At 39.8% G+C, this 17679-nt stretch overlaps 1 protein-coding gene and 1 long non-coding RNA gene across 2 annotated transcripts in view; one reads left to right on the forward strand and one right to left on the reverse strand.

Annotated features, from left to right (window-relative positions):
* si:ch211-283g2.1 (sodium- and chloride-dependent GABA transporter ine) overlaps positions 1–17679 on the forward strand; it is a 29509-nt gene that overhangs the window by 1852 nt on the left and 9978 nt on the right. Inside the window, exons 2-7 of the mRNA XM_022665831.2 lie at positions 1894–2028; positions 2343–2547; positions 13664–13796; positions 15010–15144; positions 15898–16001; positions 17242–17366. Coding sequence (XP_022521552.2) covers positions 1894–2028; positions 2343–2547; positions 13664–13796; positions 15010–15144; positions 15898–16001; positions 17242–17366 — 837 coding nt within the window. The remainder of the gene's footprint in view (positions 1–1893; positions 2029–2342; positions 2548–13663; positions 13797–15009; positions 15145–15897; positions 16002–17241; positions 17367–17679) is intronic.
* LOC125782438 (uncharacterized) lies at positions 3047–12365 on the reverse strand. The gene is made up of 2 exons (XR_007425118.1): positions 12183–12365; positions 3047–3658 (listed from the first exon to the last, which is right to left on the reverse strand). It is a non-coding gene; the product is annotated as an uncharacterized LOC125782438 (long non-coding RNA).

The following is a 17679-nucleotide window of genomic DNA, read 5'->3' on the forward strand; positions in this document are numbered from 1 at the left end:
AGCAACTACATAAGATATATATATTTTGCCAAACTAAAGCAAATAAAGCAATCCTTCCTTTATAAGAAAGCAGAAAGACTGAGGAAGGAGAAGAAGACGGTAGTTGCACTATTTAATATACGCTATAACCATAACATGGCAATTGATCATCTAAGTCAATTTCCAAGAGTATTTGATCTCAGTAGTGCATCTCAATGGTTCATTCTGCAAACCTAATCAAAATAAACTAATAGCCCTTCATAAAAATGTAATATATCAATATAATCCAATAAATCATCATGTAAAGTGAGATAAGATAATTAAACATTAGCTTCAGCTCACCATAATACACTGTTCAAACAATATTAAACAGCATTCTCTATCTGACACTGTGCAAACAAAGTGCTGTGTGAAGAGTAGAAGGCAGAAAATAGGAGGTGGAGTGTAAAATAGTTTACTGGATGAAGTGCAGTGAAGTGCGCGTTTAGGTAAACAGTATCAGGCTTCTCTGTATATTTTTACAGAGGTGTCTTACAATATCACGTTCCTCATCAATGATTAAAGGATAATCTCGTCAAGAAGTGTTTCAGGGAATTTTTGGGCACAGATCTTAAGCTGGGAGGGGTTTTCTGTTTCGGATAGTTTTACTTTTTCAGCAGTTTTACTGCTGTCAGGCAGCACGGTTATTTATTTAGGCATACACTGGCATGCCAAAAGTCATGGGATAGCAGTACATACAGTACATTTATCTTCTGAGTGAGGTTTAACACTGTGTGCATTACTCCTCACAGTGGACAGTAGCGAAATGGAAAGTAACGATCATCAAAAGTCATGAGACACAATATTAGTGCCTAGTGTGTACTACTGTATTTTTTGCTGTGTTCCTGTGATCATCGAATTGTCTTCATTGTAATGAAGAGGGGTTTTGCGTAATTCTTAGCCTAGTTGTTAAGTTTACTTCAAGAGTAGGGCTGCCCAATTAGTAAATATAATTGATACTCAACTTAGTTTGTCTCCAAAGTTCCCAAACTGAGCAGATTACATATTTCATCACTAATAATCAAAATGTTCCACATTTAAGCAACATCTAGACATTTTAATGGCTGTTCAATTTTTTTTAGCTGTTTCTATCTTTTTTTTTTACAGATGGAGGACATGGCAGAAATAATCGCTAACTAATCGAAAAAATAATCATCAGATTATTCGACTACCAAAATAATCATTAGTTGCAGCCCTAATCAAGAGCACAACAAGCCAAATAACTACAGACAGCAAAGTGCAATAACCTTTAGTTTGAGTGTCTACTATAAAAAAAAACACAAAAAATAGTATGGTGTTTACCGAAGGATATCAGCCACTGCTGTTCGAAAAAACAATCTCCGCCATCTCGAGTTGCCTAAGGCCACCTGGATGTTTCTTAAGTTAAAATAACTTAAAGAGGAAACTTAAGAAGGAAAATAAACTCTGCACAGAAAAAATCTCATCACTTTAAAGCATGGTGGAGGGAGCATTAGGAAACCTTGGCCCGGAAACCTTGCTATAATTGAGGGAACAGTGAATTCAAAGCCCTATCAAAATGTACTGGCAGTAGTTCCTAACCCTCAATCTGAAGAGATGTTGGGTGATGCAACACGACAATGACCCAAAGTCCTGATTTGAACCTTATTGAGATTCTGGGGGATATATATGCATTATTACAGACAATGGTTCACTTACTTTTTCTAGCCTGCACTGTTGCATGGATGTTTACAATCCATGCAGCAATCAATACACAAATCACTTATTTGAAACTGTTTGACATACTGTACATATATCAAATCATTGCAAAACATTTTTTTCACTTGAAAGAAAGACATTTTAAAACAGTAATTGACTTCAAATCTTTGATGGTCAGCATATATGTGTCATCCACAGGTGCATTCCTGGTCCCTTATCTACTGATGCTTGTCTTGCTGGGCATTCCTCTACTGTACATGGAGCTGACTGTGGGTCAGTACTTAAGGAAGGGGCCCGTCCTCGCCATGGCCAAGCTTTGCCCTCTGCTGAAAGGTACTGCCATCTGCACTACCACACCTGCTCTACCTAATTCTGTACTCACCATTGTACCTTGTACTTCCACGCTGGTTACTTTATAAACTAGTCCCTGAAATTTCAATCGATACAGTAGGTGTATTGTTAGAAACTGATGCTAAATAAACTTTGCATGAGCATATGCCTAGTTTTTGGATCTCATTTTAGCCACAATGGACTCAAATTTAAATAAGGGCCAAATTATACACTTTTGTCATTTGTTTTAACCCACATGTTGTTACCTCAGTTTCAGTTCCATCAGTAAACTCTCTCTCCCTGCTATTTCCTCTCAGGCGTGGGCATGGCTACAGTGGCCATCTCATTCATCATGAGCACATATTACAACGTGATCATCACCTGGGCACTGTACTACCTATTCAGCTCCTTCCAAAGCCAGCTGCCCTGGCAGAGCTGTAACAACACCTGGAACAGACCCAACTGCACCGACTACGCCACCAACAGCTCCTCCACCTCCACTGCCAGCCAGCAGTTCTTCAAGTGGGTTTCATAGCTTGATTTAATTAACTTTCCCTTGTTTGTCTTAGTGTAGCACTCCTAACAGCTAGCTGATGACTGACTACTATCCAGCAACACTGAAGCTGGGTAAATACAGGTAACAAAGGAATTTGCCACTCAAGACCAGTATGTCTAGGTTCGTAAAGGAGGTGGGGGTGTGTGTCAGCATTAACGAGACAGAGAACAGTGTTAAAGTAAAGGGATTTACTTTACTTAGAAGACAAAATAAAACAAACAAAACAAGCTTTAGGTGTACATTGAATCAATGTCAAAAACAATAAATGTTCAATTTTATATATATATATTATTATTATTATTATTAGCCGTTATAAAATAAATCTGTTATTACTTTGCACTTTTTAGTTTAGGAATAGAATATTAATAGGGAAACTAGGAATATATAAGCTTATTTGGATTTTATTTCTGTATTATTACTTTTAGGATGTACTATTTATCTTTTAAGTTGAGTAGTTAATGGTAGTTTAGCTATTTATACTTTAAACTTTTACACTGACAGAGTTCAATATTATTTAATTTACTATTAGTTGCTAGTTTAGTTAATTTGTTTATTTAGATCCACTAATAAAATTTAGTTCAGAATATACACCTTTAGTTCTACTTTTTTCAATAACCCAACAACTTCAGTAAATCAGTAAACCCACAATAAATAAATACAAATGTGTTGAAACAATAAATAAAATAAAATAAAATAAAAATAAAATAAGCTCAGTCTCTCAATCACTTTTCTTTGTCCTACCACGTGACCAGGTAATTTGAAATGGACTCAAGAGTAGTCTTTTAGCTCAGTTCTCCTTTGGGTGGCTCGCCATCGCTTTCACAGAAGAGGGTCCGAAGTCATGCTGAGGGAATCTTCTCTCCCAGGTTTCCAGCGCCCTCAAAAAAAACCTGACCTGCTTAAGCAAGCAGGTACAGAAACTATTACTTCTAAATATCACTGACCATTACTCTGTAGTCACATTCAGTTCAACATATAACCCCAAATAATTTCCTTAATATAAAATAAAACCTCTTATTAACAGTATTAACATTTCCCTTTACAGATTTTACAGGAACGTAACAGGTAAGTATTTTACTTTTTTTTTTTCTTGTATTCTAGCATATGTTTAAACAGTATTTACACAACTTTTTTTCTCTTTTCACAGGTTCTAATGCTACACAACATATTACAATGTACATATAAACTTCAATAAACCTTTCAAAAAAAATCAACAAGGGCAGTTCTTTTCTTTACACACATTACACACAACTTATTGGAAATATACCTCTTGGATGAACGGGTATCCTTTTTGGTCCTTTACCCTCAATAGCTCTAGAACCAGCTTCAGCTATGAGTAAAAGAAATGTTTTATTTAATGTGTAATAATTAAATTCTCAAAATATTAATCTTCATTAAAAGCAATACTCAACAGCTATTTTCTTTATTTACTCCTTTATCTGTTTTTAGTAATATAATCTAGACATTTGAGTGAGAATTCAGCATTTCTGAGCTCAGCAGACTACAGCAGCAGACCATGCGGTCTGTTAGCAAAGTTAGCAGCTAGCTAAAGCAAACATAGTCTAACTCACCAGATAGTCGGTGTTCATAGGTCAGGTTTTTGCACAATTCACGAATTTCCAGCCCATTAGATGGACAGGTGATGCTTCTAGCTTTAAATAGTTCACTCTTTTATCAAAAGAGGCTTATTTTGGTCACTTTCCTAAGCTAACTGTGAGACACAGCTTTCTAGCTGACTTTGGGGCACAGCTTCTTCCTCCAGAGCACGCAGAGAGAGAGAGACTGATTGAGGGGAACCGCACTTCTAGCTGCAGTAGTTCTGTCCAATCAGAAGCAACTAAGGCGGGACAAGCCAAGCTTCCTAATATGATTGGCTGCAGTTTATTACACCAGACTCAGTTAACTTAACCCTTTAACTCCCAAAGACTCTAAACTATGCAGTCTGTAGCTCTCATGAAATGGGGGTTACATTCTCCCCTCCTAAATATATGCACGTCCCGTTGCATATCTCGTGGGCTGTGCTGTGACAGGCATTGCTAACTGCATCACTGTATCTGAGTCAATGTCATCGCCTGCAAGGCCATTCAAAGAATTTGCAATTGCAGAATTTAACCCTTGAAATAAAGAGGTTACCACTGTAACTAGGGGGTTCCCTAATTCTGGGTAATGAAACCTTCTAGCAGGTACTCTATCCCTACTTGACCTCCTAACATGAGTTTCAGTTCCAGCTTGGGGCTCAGTCATATCAGGTCTACCCTGGTCTGAGTTCTTCAGCATGACAGGTGAGCATCTGTCTTTTGCAGAGAAAAGTGAATTTTCTCGCACTTCTGCAGTTTCACAATCAGACTCTACTGTTTCAGGGATTACTGACATTTCTTCTTCTCTGGGATCTGAACTTTTTGTTGGACCTTCAGGAACAGGTGAGTGCTCAGCGTCTTTCAGCTCAGGTAAGTTTCCAGGTGGGTATACAACTCTTTCTTTTGCAGAATTCTTTTCAGGTACACTTTCAGGTAAGTATTTAGCTCTTCTTTCCACAGGATCTTTTAAAGGTAAGTATGACTCTACAGCTTTGACAGGGATCTCTACAGGTAAGTATTGCGACTCTAGGTCACTCTGCAACTTCGGTGAGCTACTTTTCTTCTGCGTGTCCCCTTTGCTGTTAGCATTGTACTCAACTGTAAACCTTATCGGCTCTGAGGGTTCAAGATGATGAGGGTAAAAAACTGGTATCTGGTCATCTTCTTCATCACCCAGATCACTTGTGTCATCATGTATCTTGTCACATGGGGTTTGTCTTGTTCTGGGTCTCCTAAGTTTCTCTGAGGCAGTAGCAGATTCGGCATCTCTGGCAGATTCTGCTGTAAGGAATCCACATGGAAGCAGCAAATCTCTGTGAAGAGTTCGAAGAGGACCTTCGTCATTCTCAGGTTTCACGGTGTAAACTGGGAGTTCACCGGCACATTTGACAACAATATACACCATAGGCTCCCACTTGTCAGAGAGTTTGTGCTTTCCTCTGATCCGAACGTTCCTCACCAGGACTCTATCACCTACATTGAGTGTAGACTCTGTGACCCGTTTGTCAAACTTCACTTTGTTTTTGTGAGCAATCTTTGCAGCAGCTTGAGTGGCTAGTCTATAGCTTTCCTCAAGATGTGCTTTTAGAACAGTCATGTACTGGGAATGAGATTGGTTTTGATTTTTCTCCAAAGGTAGTCCAAAGGCAATGTCGACAGGTAGTCGAGGACGTCTACCAAACATCAGCTCGTAGGGAGTGAACCCTGTGACTTCATTCTTGGTACAGTTGTAGGCATGGACCAAAGATTTCACAAAGTCACTCCAGTGAGACTTTTCTTTGTCTTTCAATGTACCAAGCATGTTTAGTAGAGTACGATTAAATCGCTCGACAGGGTTGCCTCTCGGGTGGTATGGACTAGTCCTGCACTTCCGAACTCCTACTAAGGCACAAAGCTCTTTTATGAGAGTTGACTCAAAATCAGGGCCTTGATCACTATGCAGGCGTTCGGGTAGGCCATAATGGACTACAAAGGTATCCCACAGGCATTTCGCTACTGTGCGGGCCTTCTGATTGGGTGTTGGCACCGCTATGGCATACTTTGTGAAGTGGTCTGTGATGACCAGGACATCTTTGGTGTTCTTACTGTCAGGCTCAATAGAGAGAAAGTCGATACAGACCAGTTCAAGTGGTCTGGTAGTCAGGATATTGACAAGAGGAGCGGCCTTATCAGGAAGAGCCTTTCTGCGGACACATCTGCCGCAGGTGTGGATCTTCTTTTCAACATCAATGGCCATTTTGGGCCAATAGAACCTGGATCTAACAAGATCTAAAGTCCGTTCAACACCCATGTGTCCCATTTCGTCATGTAAGCTCTGCAGAACTATGGGCCTTAACTCCACAGGTAGCACCAATTGATAGAGGTTTCGGTTCTCCTCTTGTCTACGCCTATACAGGACACCATCTATCATCTCCAACTTATTCCACTCCCGGAAAAGCAGGAAGATATCTGGCAGTTCTTGACGTAATGTTGGGGGTGGTTTCTCTCCTGTCTCTAACTGGTTTATTACTGGTGCCAGGGTTTGATCAGCTCTTTGTTTTTCAGCTATCTCAGCATTGGAAAACTTGAAAGGGACACCATGTCCAAGATGAAATGGTTCCTCCATCAATTCCTCAGGAATGGCACGTGCATGTAAAGCAAGCGACTCCACTAGAGCAATGCTAGACTGTTGGGTGGCCAGATGTCTTTCACAAATAGCTTTCACTACCTCATGATCAGACTTCTGATCGACAAGCTCTTCTTGATGGTACTGCATGAATTGTCTAATACGCTCGTGTTCTTTCTGAGAAATGGAATCATTAATCAGTTCTCCATGAGGTCTTCTCGACAAGCCATCTGCATCAAGGTTTTGCTTGCCTCTTCGGTATTGCAGGTCAAATGAGAAGGTTGAGAGTGCTGAAAGCCATCTGTAGCTAGTGGCATCTAACTTAGCTGAAGTCAGAATGTAAGTAAGTGGATTACTGTCAGTCACGACTGTGAAGGTGTTCCCATAGAGGTAATCACTGAACTTATCAACCACTGCCCATTTCAATGCAAGAAATTCCAACTTGTGTGCAGGATATCTGGCTTCGCTGCAGGTGAGACCTCTGCTCGCAAAAGCAATAACTCTCTTCTCTCCACCTTGGTCTTGATACAAGGCTGCACCTAGTCCGGTTGTACTTGCATCTGTGTGGAGGATGTAAGGCAGCTTAGGATTTGCAAAGCCAAGTACCGGTGCTGTGGTGAGTTTCTCGATAATAGTTTCAAAAGCTTGTTGACAACTTGCTGTCCAGCGACCTTGAAAAGGCTCTTTGGGGTTTAGATAGTTCTTATTGGTCTCTGGCTTCTTGGCTCCTTTTCGTTGTGGAGGGTACCCAGATGTCAGAGCATTTAGAGGCTTTGCAATCTTGGAGTAATCTTTAACAAATCTCCTGTAGTATCCTGAAAATCCCAGAAATGATCGGAGTTCCTTGAGATTTTTAGGGCTTGGCCAATTTTTCAGAGCAGCTATCTTATCAGGATCTGTCTTGACACCATTTTCAGAAACTATATGACCAAGGTAACGCACGGAAGTTTGAAAGAACTTGCATTTTTCAGGCGATAGCTTTAGCCCATACTCCTTGAGACAATTCAAGACTTTAAGTAATCTTTCCTCATGCTCCTCTAGAGATTTGGAAAAGATTATGAGATCATCTAAAAATACCAGTACTTCCTTCAAGTTCATCTCCCCCACACATCGCTCCATGAGACGCTGAAACGTACTGGGAGCGTTCGTGATCCCTTGTGGCAGGCGATTCCATTCCCAGAACCCTAGGGGGCAGACAAACGCTGTCTTGGGTTTATCATCTTCTTCCATCTCCACTTGGTAGTAGCCTGACTTTAAGTCAAGTACAGAAAACCATTTTGATCCTGTGAGGGTAGCAAAAGTTTCCTCCAAATTAGGGAGTGCATACGCATCTTTGATGGTCTGGAGATTGAGTTTTCTGTAATCAACACACAATCTTACGTCTCCGTTCTTCTTGCGTACGACTACAATTGGTGATGAGAATGGAGACTCTGATTCTCGGATGATTCCAGCGTCTGATAACTCTTTAAGATGCTTACGAACCGCTTCAAGATCTCGCGGATGGATGGGTCTGGCACGATGTTTAAAGGGACGCTCATCATGGAGTTTAATGTAGTGTTTTACAGCTTGTGTATGACCAAAGTCCAAGTCATGCAATGAAAATACTTCAGGCATACTGCCTAATTTCTTGGAGATTCTTTCTCGCCATTCTTCAGGTAAGGCCTCGCCAAAACTAAAAGAGAGTTCACTTCTTTGCCCTTCCATCTCACTAGCAGGAAACCCCTTTGAAGATGCAGGTTCAGAAAGGACACTTGTGATGGAGTGTAGCTCAGCTATTATGCTGTTGGTTGGAATTTTGATGTCATGACTGGTTTCATTTTTCAGCATTACTGGCAACTTATGTGGAGCACATAAAGGGTTTTTTAACATGCAGCTGGACACAAGGATGCCTCCAGGAAGAGAAGAAGTAGATGGTGGTTCAACTAATGCCCATGGTTCAGTAGTGACTCTGCTGCGAACAACTCCCTTGAGGCAGACAACTTGTCCAGCAGGTATGACTTCTGGTGTTTTGCTCTTCCATAGAACTACCCCAATTCGACCACTTGCAGCGTGTTTCTCTCGAAGGGAAAGTGCCTTTAACACTGCCTTATATCCATAAGGGCTTGGACAATGTTGAGGGTGCTTTAGATGATTGTACTGACTGTACCAAACATCAAGCGTGTTTGTCCCTATGAGCACCTGAGAATGCTCATTAAAGCGGAAATCGGGAACTACAAGTGCTAAGGTTGGAACTTCGATTTCTCCTCCAGAAAGCTCTCTAGGGAATGTGACACTGACTTCAACAAAACCCTCATATGGGACGGGCTGTCCATTGGCTCCTTCAACTTCGAGCAAGTTAGTCAGTGGTTGAATGGGCTGTTCGGATAAATACGATTCATAAAAGGACCGTGGTATCGTGGTGACTTGTGAGCCTGTGTCTAAAAGACAATTACAACTTCTGCCAGCTATGGTGACTTTGGCTGTACACTTGGTCCCTACAAGTCTTTCAGGAATGATTGCATGTTGATTTTTCTCTTTCCGAGTGGGACATTTGTTGTTCTTAGTCCCTGTCAGTCCCGCGACAAGGACTGTCTTAAGTTTAACGGAAGCTTGTTCTGTTCCTCCCACTGCTGTTGCTTTTCATGAAGTTCTTTTCTCTTTGTGTAGACCAAGGATGGATTAGGCTCATTCACACAGGACCTAGCAATGTGCCCATCTTCTCCACATGAGAAACAGTACCATGGCTTTGGCTTGGATGCAAGGTTGGTACTATTTACAGCTGATGAGGTCACTTTGGTGTGGCTTGTATTGGGCCCGGATGACTCACTAGGCTTAGGTGCTTTTTTAGCTTTGCTGGGCTTGGCTGGAAGTAACTTGGCTAATTGGGCTTGTAGCTGGGCAACTTGTGCTTTAAGCTGTTGAGTCTCTGCTGAAAGTTCAGAATGGTTGGGTAGCTGCCTGTCACCAGGTGGGCTGACGCATGTTACTTGTGCATGGGTAACGACCTTCTGTCGGGGTATGCCAAGGTGTTGCTTCATACGTCTGTTTTTTGCAGCTTGTCTATCTTCCTCGGTTCGCAACATAAGGAGTAACTTGGGAAAAGATGGGGGGTCTTCCCGTCTCGACTCTAATTGGAGCTCAGTAAGAATCGACTGATCCCAACATCCACGACAAAATTGCTTTAAGAGCTGACCTTCAGGCTTACTGGTTGTAATTCCTCCTCTTTTCATAGCTTTCATTAATGCAACTTGTAATCTGTGAAGATATGATGAAGGTTTCTCACCAGCATTCTGCAATGTGTTCAAGAACTTGGCAAAGAGCTCGTCACCATCTTCAACTGTTCCAAATGCTGAATCAAGCAATTCCAGGTAAGTGTTGGGTAAATCAGCAGAACCTAAGGGTTTGATCATGGATGCAGCTGGTGGAGAAAGGCTGTCAATAATCCTCCTGGAGCGGTCCAAGTCAGAAATGGAGGGATCTTGCAGTAACAATTCAACGTTTGTTCTCCAAGTGTCATAGTCAACTTCGTTTGAAGGACAAGGAAATCTTCCAGAAAATGTCTTAAGTCTGCTATGAGCATGTGACTGTGATGCAACTTCTCCAGTCTTTACTATGTGCTCTACTATAACCCTTTGAACTTCTGGTGGGCACACATTAGTAGGATCTGAACTAGTTTCACTTGCGTTGTTCAGTGGGAAGGAAGTGAATGTGGCTGTAACTGGACTCTTTTTAACAGATGAAGTGGGTTGAGGGGACATGATGGGAGTAAACTGGTGAGTGCTGTCAACATTACTGGCGGGTTCATCTTTACTAGTGCCCCATACTCCTTCTATGGTTTCGCTCTGAGCTGCTTGTACGATGGACTCATTGACTTTTGCTAATTCATCCTTCAGCACTGCAGTAAGACTCCTGCCACTTAATGTGGCAACACTCTGGAGTTCCTCAAGATATGACCTGGTTGCTTCGCCCCCTGCTTTGCCTGCATATACACTGGAAAGGGCTTTGACCAGATAATTTACCTCAGGATCAGAGGTACTTGCATAGTCAAGGGGCAGTAAAGGCTCTATCGACTTAATGGCAGTATCGAAGTTGTACTCTACAATTACTTGTTGGTAGTACTCAGACTCTGTTTTTCCAATGTGAATTAGCCTAGCAATTGAACCATGTCCTTTTAGATAGTCAAAAAGTTCCTCATCTATTTTAGTGTGAGTTAACCCACTAACAATGAGAGAGTTTGGAACATTTACATTCTCTTTTTGTATTATCTCCATTGTGGAATTTGTTTTGTCATTAATTTGTTTTTCTAAGTTCAAAATGTGCAAGATTGTCTGTTAAGCTGACAACAGCGCCACCTCCTGGCTGGCTCGCCAATTTATGTAGCACTCCTAACAGCTAGCTGATGACTGACTACTATCCAGCAACACTGAAGCTGGGTAAATACAGGTAACAAAGGAATTTGCCACTCAAGACCAGTATGTCTAGGTTCGTAAAGGAGGTGGGGGTGTGTGTCAGCATTAACGAGACAGAGAACAGTGTTAAAGTAAAGGGATTTACTTTACTTAGAAGACAAAATAAAACAAACAAAACAAGCTTTAGGTGTACATTGAATCAATGTCAAAAACAATAAATGTTCAATTTTATATATATATATTATTATTATTATTATTAGCCGTTATAAAATAAATCTGTTATTACTTTGCACTTTTTAGTTTAGGAATAGAATATTAATAGGGAAACTAGGAATATATAAGCTTATTTGGATTTTATTTCTGTATTATTACTTTTAGGATGTACTATTTATCTTTTAAGTTGAGTAGTTAATGGTAGTTTAGCTATTTATACTTTAAACTTTTACACTGACAGAGTTCAATATTATTTAATTTACTATTAGTTGCTAGTTTAGTTAATTTGTTTATTTAGATCCACTAATAAAATTTAGTTCAGAATATACACCTTTAGTTCTACTTTTTTCAATAACCCAACAACTTCAGTAAATCAGTAAACCCACAATAAATAAATACAAATGTGTTGAAACAATAAATAAAATAAAATAAAATAAAAATAAAATAAGCTCAGTCTCTCAATCACTTTTCTTTGTCCTACCACGTGACCAGGTAATTTGAAATGGACTCAAGAGTAGTCTTTTAGCTCAGTTCTCCTTTGGGTGGCTCGCCATCGCTTTCACAGAAGAGGGTCCGAAGTCATGCTGAGGGAATCTTCTCTCCCAGGTTTCCAGCGCCCTCAAAAAAAACCTGACCTGCTTAAGCAAGCAGGTACAGAAACTATTACTTCTAAATATCACTGACCATTACTCTGTAGTCACATTCAGTTCAACATATAACCCCAAATAATTTCCTTAATATAAAATAAAACCTCTTATTAACAGTATTAACATTTCCCTTTACAGATTTTACAGGAACGTAACAGGTAAGTATTTTACTTTTTTTTTTTCTTGTATTCTAGCATATGTTTAAACAGTATTTACACAACTTTTTTTCTCTTTTCACAGGTTCTAATGCTACACAACATATTACAATGTACATATAAACTTCAATAAACCTTTCAAAAAAAATCAACAAGGGCAGTTCTTTTCTTTACACACATTACACACAACTTATTGGAAATATACCTCTTGGATGAACGGGTATCCTTTTTGGTCCTTTACCCTCAATAGCTCTAGAACCAGCTTCAGCTATGAGTAAAAGAAATGTTTTATTTAATGTGTAATAATTAAATTCTCAAAATATTAATCTTCATTAAAAGCAATACTCAACAGCTATTTTCTTTATTTACTCCTTTATCTGTTTTTAGTAATATAATCTAGACATTTGAGTGAGAATTCAGCATTTCTGAGCTCAGCAGACTACAGCAGCAGACCATGCGGTCTGTTAGCAAAGTTAGCAGCTAGCTAAAGCAAACATAGTCTAACTCACCAGATAGTCGGTGTTCATAGGTCAGGTTTTTGCACAATTCACGAATTTCCAGCCCATTAGATGGACAGGTGATGCTTCTAGCTTTAAATAGTTCACTCTTTTATCAAAAGAGGCTTATTTTGGTCACTTTCCTAAGCTAACTGTGAGACACAGCTTTCTAGCTGACTTTGGGGCACAGCTTCTTCCTCCAGAGCACGCAGAGAGAGAGAGACTGATTGAGGGGAACCGCACTTCTAGCTGCAGTAGTTCTGTCCAATCAGAAGCAACTAAGGCGGGACAAGCCAAGCTTCCTAATATGATTGGCTGCAGTTTATTACACCAGACTCAGTTAACTTAACCCTTTAACTCCCAAAGACTCTAAACTATGCAGTCTGTAGCTCTCATGAAATGGGGGTTACATTAGCTTACCTTGTCCTATCATCACTGGTCTTGTCTAGTCTTCTCTTGTCTTAAAACTCTTGTCGTGTCCTGTCATCTCTTGCCTTCTCCTAAAATCTGTTGATTTGTCCTGTCATCTCAAATCTTGTCCTAAAACTGTTGTCTTGTCTGCACCTCTATTGTCTTATTGTCTTTTCTTGACTTTCCTCAGTAGTTTTGATTGGATTTATGGAGAACAGAAAATATAAAACATTATTAAAGTGTGGCTAATGACTGAGTATAACAGCGCAACTGAAAGGAAAGAGCCAGAAGGTATCCAAAACCACTGGCTTCCACCCACTCTACCATCCACATCACATCTTGTCTTGTCTTGACTTGTCTGGTCATCTCTCTATTCTCTATTATCTCTTGTCTTGAACTATTTTGTATCTTGTCCTAAAATCTTTCAAGCACTTCTGTGATCTTCGTTTGCTCTCCTTTTGTTCTTCTTTTGCCTCATCCTGTCAGCATCTCTTTTCTTGCCTCTCTCATAATGTTTTGTCTTGCCTAATCCTAGAAATGTACCATTGTTTAATTTTCATGTTGGCCATCCTGTTTTTTTCAACCTCAGTTATAGGGTGTTGGAGAGAACTACTGGCGTGGAGGAGACTGGTACTCTGAGATGGGAACTCTTTCTCCTCTTGCTGCTGGCGTGGATCCTTGTCTACTTGTGTATCTTTAAAGGGGTCAAGTCTACTGGAAAGGTAAAATGAAAAATGAGACAAGCAGAGAAATAAGAATACCGTAATCAAAATTGAACTAGATTGTAACTTAAAATAGGAAAGACACATTAATGTGTAGTAGTGTGACAACAAGACTTATTTAATACATGGAGATTAATGCTTTTTTGGGGGGATTCAGTATATTTTGAGTTGTTACTCAATCCAGTGCCTATTCTTTACAGCTCCTAATGTTACATTGATTAAACACAAGACAGACACTTGCAGATGCCAATAACTTGAATATTAAAATATTAAAGGACTAATAATAAAGGGGTAGTGAGGGACAGGCAAGTCCATGGTCATACACAATAAATTAAATATCTGAGGTTAGGCAAAAAGTAAAGCTGATAAACAAAATGGAAAAGAACCTCCTCTAGTATCTTGGGAATTTCCATTTTCTAAGTAAAGTTAAAGCCAAGAAGAAGCATGCATGCTCCCGAGAGGGGGTGCTTTTCCTGCAAGGGGTGCTGCATTTTGCACCGGCTATACATGGGAGGTCAGGGATGAAAGGTTTTTTTTATAAAGTTTTTTTTTGTTTTTTTATGATTAACTGTAGATCTGCAAATGTTGTTCTAAGTCACTATAGGGCGGGCTTTGATTCATTTTAGCAAATGTGTCCCCTTCCTACCCACTCCTACCCTTTGGCTAGAGAACTAGGTACAATACTCGGCAGGGGTGAGAGAGAAGTGAGGGATATGAATACACAGGAAAACAGGTGTGAGCAATCAGTAGCAGGGTGAGCAGGAACGCAGTAGTGTCATGTGATCGGTGGTGTGAGATAGTTCTGGTGTGGGTGGATGCTGGGTAAAAAAGTCCATGGGCAAAAGTCAGACTGACAGCATCAGGATTGACACTTTTAATAATGAATATCGAAGCTGCAGCAGAACCATACAGACAGTTGGAACCAATTTCTGGGAAGAAATTTTAAATCAACATTTTTATATTCTTTATTAGTCAATACTCAGAAATGCAGAAAGGAATGTGTTAAAATTAATCTGTAAGGCTGTAGACTCTACCAAACAATTTGGAAAGGTCTCTTGGACCTTTTAAACCTGGCCTTGACTCTCCTGACCATACTCTTGGACCTGTTGCAAAGGTAATCTGCAAAGAATGATCTTGCCTAGAGCCTGTGTAATTGAAACGCATGTACATTTTTTAAAGAACATTGCGTATTTGTGTTGCTGTTTGTTTTTAGGTGGTGTATTTCACTGCTTTGTTCCCCTATGTGATCTTGGTGGCCCTGCTCATCAACAATGTCCAGCTTCCTGGAGCCATCAAAGGTATCGAGTTCTTCATCGTGCCTGAGTGGGAGAAGCTGCTGTCTGTGGAGGTAGGAGAATAGAGAATAGTAGAAGAGACAGAGAAGCTACTGTAGATCTAAAAGCTAAAAACACTATTGATTGATTGAGGTTGGACAGTAGAAGATTTGTCGGATACTTTAGGAAATTAATTGTAGAAGTGGCAGGACATATGAAGAAATACAGGGGTTGGACAATTAAACTGAAACACCTGGTTTTAGACCACAATATTTTACTGTTCTGACGGACAGTTCTGGTGGAAACAGGAGAGTTGAGGTGCACATTGAATTCTGCCGTGATTTGATCAGCCGTGGTTTTATGTTTTTTAGATACAATCCGGGTTAGCACCCGAACATCCATTTCAGACAGCTTCCTCTTACAGCGTCCACAGTTAATCCTGTTGGATGTGGTTGGTCCTTCTTGGTGGTATGCTGACATTACCTTGGATACCGTGGCTCTTGATATATCACAAAAACTTGCTGTCTTGGTCACAGATGCGCCAGCAAGACGTTCACCAACAATTTGTCCTCTTTTAAACTCTGGTATGTCACCCATAATTTTGTGTGCATTGCAATATTTTGAGCAAAACTGTGCACTTACTCTGCTAATTGAACCTTCACACTCTGCTCTTACTGATTGGCCACCAGGCTGCTCCAATATAGCCATAAAACCTCCCACACTGAAATTACAGGTGTTTTAGTTTCATTGTCCAACCACTGTAGGTCCAGGGATAATGTAGCTCCGGTATTTTGATTTCAGATACTGTACTATCTTGTTGTGTTTAGGTGTGGGTAAATGCAGCTGCTCAGATCTTTAACTCCATCGGGATTGGCTTTGGTTCACTCATGGCTATGGCCAGCTACAACTCCTTCAACAACAACGTCTTGAAGTAAGACTGCAATTTATTTTTAAGCTTAAAATATGCAGTAAAAACTCTTTTTTGAAGGTTAAATGGGAATTAATGAAATAAACCACAGTGCATCTCACACTGGTAAACTTTTTACTGGTAAACACAACTTCTGACATATAAAAGGATGGATTAAAAATCACAGGAGTTGCAACTGTGTGTGTTTGAGTAAGAGAGAAAAAAGAGTGAGAGAGGGAAAGAGAGAGAGAGGGGGGGGAGAGGGGCAAGAGAGTGAGAGTTAGTTATGAAATTGAATCTATATTTCATCATAAATAAAACAAAATCTACCTTTGTAATTTGTTTATATTGTGAAATAAAACTAACATTACCAGGCTCCGTAAAAGAAATGAATTGTGGGAAAAAGTTGGCAACTTAAAAAAATAAAATTATCAATTTGTGCTAATAAAATAAATGAGTAAAGTTGTCATACAGTCACAAAAATACCACCTCACAAATTACTGGACTTACAAGACACAGGACACATTTAGAGCTCCTTTAGGGTCTACGGGCCCTATCATACACCCTGTATAAAGCGCGTCACCATGCTCATTGGTATCTTACACCCCATCAGTCTATTTTTTCACGCCTTATGTCCGCTCCATTAAAAAAGCATCAGAGTTTATGAATATATCTACACCTGAATATATAAATATATCTATATCTGGCATGTTTCTATCTTGGTGGTGGGAAGTAGAGGTGTGCCACTGACCGTTTTAAACCCTGACAACAGTCAACAGTCAGCCACCCAGTCCTATTCCTAACAGAATAAAAAATAAAATAACATTGTTGTTTCCCTAAAGTGCAGTGCATTTAAGATATCAACAAGCCAAAGTCAGAGTGCACCTGGTTCTTAAAGATAATGCCAAGTGATGTTACGTCCAAAAAACACCCATTATTAATTAAAAGATAAGTACTCATTAAAGCTTTTTTACCCTCACAATACCAAGGACACTGGCACACCCTAAATCCAGCTGCATGATGCACAATTGACCGGTGCACTAAAGATCACTAAAATAGGGCACCATACCTTGGTTGGTTTGAGCTTTTAATGTGGCACATAGAAGAGCAACAGCATAACAGGCAGGTGGTTATAATGTTTTGGATCATTGGTGTATATTTGGTTTGGCTGCTGACCTAATGCTTCTACAGTGTTTTGCTTTAATTTGTTCAGATTAATTTTGTTAAAATCCTTTATTGACAAACTTTTCTGTGTTTATTAAAGGGACACCCTGGCTATAGCCATCACCAACTCACTGACCAGCATTCTGGCTGGATTTGTGATTTTCTCTGCATTTGGATACATGTCTTACCTTCAGAATATCCCAGTCAGTGACATCGCAGTTGATGGTAAGTTGCAGGTTTTTGGGGCATATCTAGACATGCATTACTACTTAAAAAATAAATAAATAAATAAGAGACCACTTAAAAATTATGAGTTTCTTTGATTTTACCAAATTGAAAACCTCTGGAATTTAATCAAGAGGAAGATGGATGATCACAAACCATCAAACCAAGCTGAACTGCTTGATTTTTGCACCAGGAGTAAAAGCATGAAGTTATCCAAAAGCAGTGTGTAAGACTGGTGGAGGAGAACATGATGCCAAGATGCATGAAAACTGTGATTAAAAACCAGGGTTATTCCACCAAATATTGATTTCTG

This window comes from Astyanax mexicanus, chromosome 1, assembly GCF_023375975.1.
Source record: "Astyanax mexicanus isolate ESR-SI-001 chromosome 1, AstMex3_surface, whole genome shotgun sequence".
Lineage (NCBI taxonomy): Eukaryota > Metazoa > Chordata > Actinopteri > Characiformes > Acestrorhamphidae > Astyanax > Astyanax mexicanus.